Here is a 3,344-nt window from a genome sequence, read left to right on the forward strand (position 1 = left end):
ATTTTTACAGTGTAGATACCAAAAATGAACCTAAACATAATTGTTTTTTTTTCTCCATTAGTTTTTCCTATTTTCTCTTTGTCTTTTCAGGTAAAAATGGATAAACAAAGTTGTGCTGTTTGCAAACAAGCAGCGATAATTATAGATTATCGTTGGTCATTTCAACGATCCTGTACGGCGAAAGTTAGAAAAGCAATCGAGTTGAGATGACCAATGATAATCTGTTTATTGCTATTTTACTTATGCCGACGTTGTTAATTTCATTGACAACAGCACGTGCGCCATTAGTTTCTAGCGATATTTTTTCATATCATTCTACTGTATTGAGAAAGGAAATTATCAGTCAGAAAGACCAAAAGAAAATTTCGTAGAATAGTGATAATAAATAAATTCGTGATAAACATGTTTGGAATATTTGTAGTCTTAAATTTTTCATTACTTCGTTTTTCAGATGAAGAGCTTTCAGATGAGATGTTAAAAGACTTAATAGTATTCTGGAAAAAGAACAATACGGATATTGCTAAACGGTTTGTGCAACAGAGAAAAGAAAGAAGAGGTAAGCAATGTTATGTTTAGTCTGATACAAGATACTAAATACAGAAAAAGTTGATGAGTGCTCTGTTCACCCATCGGGACCAATTGAGATCACCTCTGGGGTTGAAGTCATAAAACTTTGCTCAGTGCTCGGGAGCAAAAAAATCATGCATTTTGATTGGTTGATTTTGGAGTATGAGTATGAGTATGGAGTATGAGTACAAAAAACAATTTCAAAAGTTTTATGACTTCAAGGCCAGGTTCATTGAAAAGTTTCTGTAGCTCGATCTTTAGTTTTCTATGTGGTGTTTCGTAATTTGTTGTTTGCCTTTTGGTATTTTTTTTTGTATTTGACAAAGTTGTTGTCAATATAAAAAAGAAGATGTGGTATGATAGCCAATGAGACAACTCTCCACCAGAGACCAAAATGACGCAGAAATTAACAAGTATAAGTCACCGTACGGCCTTCAACAATGTCAGTTTGTTTTCGACTTGTAAGTTTAAGTTTGAAAATCCCTTTGGTATCTGTCTCCTCTGTTTGGTATTAAGTTTCATTTTAGTATGACAGATTAAGTTTACCTGTAAGACCAAGCGGTTTATACAACATTTGAGAGATAGAAAAAAATGCAAAGTATTTAGTAAATCTGATCGAAAAATTAAGATAAATTGGTGAGATCAACAATTGAAGAATTGAAAATGTCATATAAGATTGAGGACCATTCTACGACACAAGTAGGTACAATTAAGAAAATCCTGCGAAGGTGTAATTGTGATACAAACTAGATTGATTGACACCAAGCTTTGTCGTGGTTATTCTGGAAAACAACGCTTTCAGAAAACTGTACTATTTTTCAAATGATTCTTCAAAAGAATTGATTATAGTGTTTGCATTGAAAAGCATTTGATAATGAAGGGAAACTAATTACATCATGTTCTTTAGGGAAGAGGGGTATGGTTTTTCCTAAAACAAATATATGATCCCCAATTTGATGATTTTCAAGTAGATGACCAAAAAAAAAAAAATATTCTGAATCCAGATTTTATCCATAAAGGCATATATTTTATTATTTTGAAAAAATAATTTTATTAATAGCGTCGTAAAACAAAACAAAATATAAATCGGACAAAAAACCATACCCCCCTTGAAGTTAAATGGTTGCACCCTAAGTTAATGTTGGTGTCAGCTTTATGAATAGGAATATGTAGGTTACAGTAACTCTACCTTGGTCAGACAAAACAAATTCCATAATCTGCGTATCGTACGATAAAAGGAAAAACCAAATCGGTTCTTTTGTTTCTTTTTTGCCATAGGCACGATTTAAACGTAAAGGTGAGCTTAATTGAAATTCGAAACTTATTTTTCGAATGATCAGCTACATAAAAAAAACTATAAAAGAATGCCTCTTTGTTGCAATAATATACTAATATGTGGTAATTGTATTATTATTTTTTTAGCAAAGAAAAAGGCCACTACCTTGGTACCAGGCTCTGTAGGAGAAAGGAGGACATCGATTGAATTCGAGGATTTAGATATGACTAGACATGGACTACGACTAAAAAACACATGAACCATTACACAAGAATAAAAGAAAGATAATGAACATACCGGAAGCAGATTGCACCGGAAGTGACGAGGACTCTTTCAGTTCGGAGGCCGCTTAAGTCGGCAAATGAACAGAGAATGGATATGATCATCCACAGAACTAGTTCAAAAACTAATATGTGTAAGGCTGAAGAAAAGATCTTTAAATCAAAACTTGCAACATCGTTGTCAGTTCCAAAAGCGGATTCTCCAACTGGATTCAGACCTCGTGTAGGATCCAGTTCAGACAAATTTAGGAATCGAACAGACTCAGGATCGAAAAAAGACTTTAAAAAAGGCCTCGTAGTGGAGTCGGATCGACCAAGAGCAGTTTCAGCAAAATCCGCTCGAAAACCAACTGTCTCAGAATCCGAAAGTTTCCGTCAAAGATCAGATTCAGGCTCGTCGAAGTCTCCACCTGAACCTAAAAAGCGGTACAGGAATCCAGTAACAAAACAAGTACCAATGCCAATAACAGCAACATCAGCTCATTGACAAAAACAATGACACACTGTATAAAATCAAAATTAACATTTATTTAATGTTTTGCTTATGAAAATCGTGCATTTTTGGCTCATTGCTATATTTTATTCTATGAATGTAAATAAATGTATATATTGTTCTAAGACAATTAGACAAGACACTTTTCATTTCGTTTCCTTACTATCTTACTGTCTATTTTGTTTTAACCAATAGCAGTTAAAGTATATGTATACATTTTTGCTGTCAATTTCAAGAGTATCCTTAGTATTTCCCCCAAAAAAATAATCAGGTTTTGTAAAAAGATTAATAATATTTATAGTTATTACCGTTATATAACCGTTGATTGATGATTCATGTGATCACATGCGTGCTGATTATACTTGGCTGGTGGTACCCTCTGAGAGGAAACCTCCAACAGCAGTGTCATCGATCCTGTTGATGTAAATAAACCCATCAAAGATCCCGGAATAAAATACTTGCGTTTCAGCTACAAAAAGATCATGAGTGACGCTCATGATCAAATAAAACAATTGTATTCACAAGAGGGGCGAAAGATACTAGAGGGACATTCAAACTCATGGATAGAAAATAAACTGACAAGGTCATGGCTCAAAAAAGAAAACGACAAACAGATGAAAAATAGTACACAAGCTAATATCAATAGAATAAGCAACACGAACCCAATCAAAAACTAGGGCCTACTTCGATTCGCCCAACTCGGGTTACTCGAGTTACATTTTTAAGT

At 33.9% G+C, this 3,344-nt stretch overlaps 1 protein-coding gene across 1 annotated transcript; it reads left to right on the forward strand.

Moving 5' to 3' along the window:
- Window positions 1-451: 451 nt before the first annotated feature.
- On the forward strand, window positions 452-2,630 carry LOC139508549 (uncharacterized; the record flags this gene model as incomplete). The annotated part of the gene is given in 2 exon segments (XM_071295973.1): window positions 452-556; window positions 1,990-2,630. Coding segments are annotated over 2 exon segments (218 nt in total), but the record flags the coding sequence as incomplete, so codon positions are not given.
- Window positions 2,631-3,344: the final 714 nt, after the last annotated feature.

This window comes from Mytilus edulis, unplaced genomic scaffold, assembly GCF_963676685.1.
Source record: "Mytilus edulis unplaced genomic scaffold, xbMytEdul2.2 SCAFFOLD_998, whole genome shotgun sequence".
Classification (NCBI taxonomy): domain Eukaryota; kingdom Metazoa; phylum Mollusca; class Bivalvia; order Mytilida; family Mytilidae; genus Mytilus; species Mytilus edulis.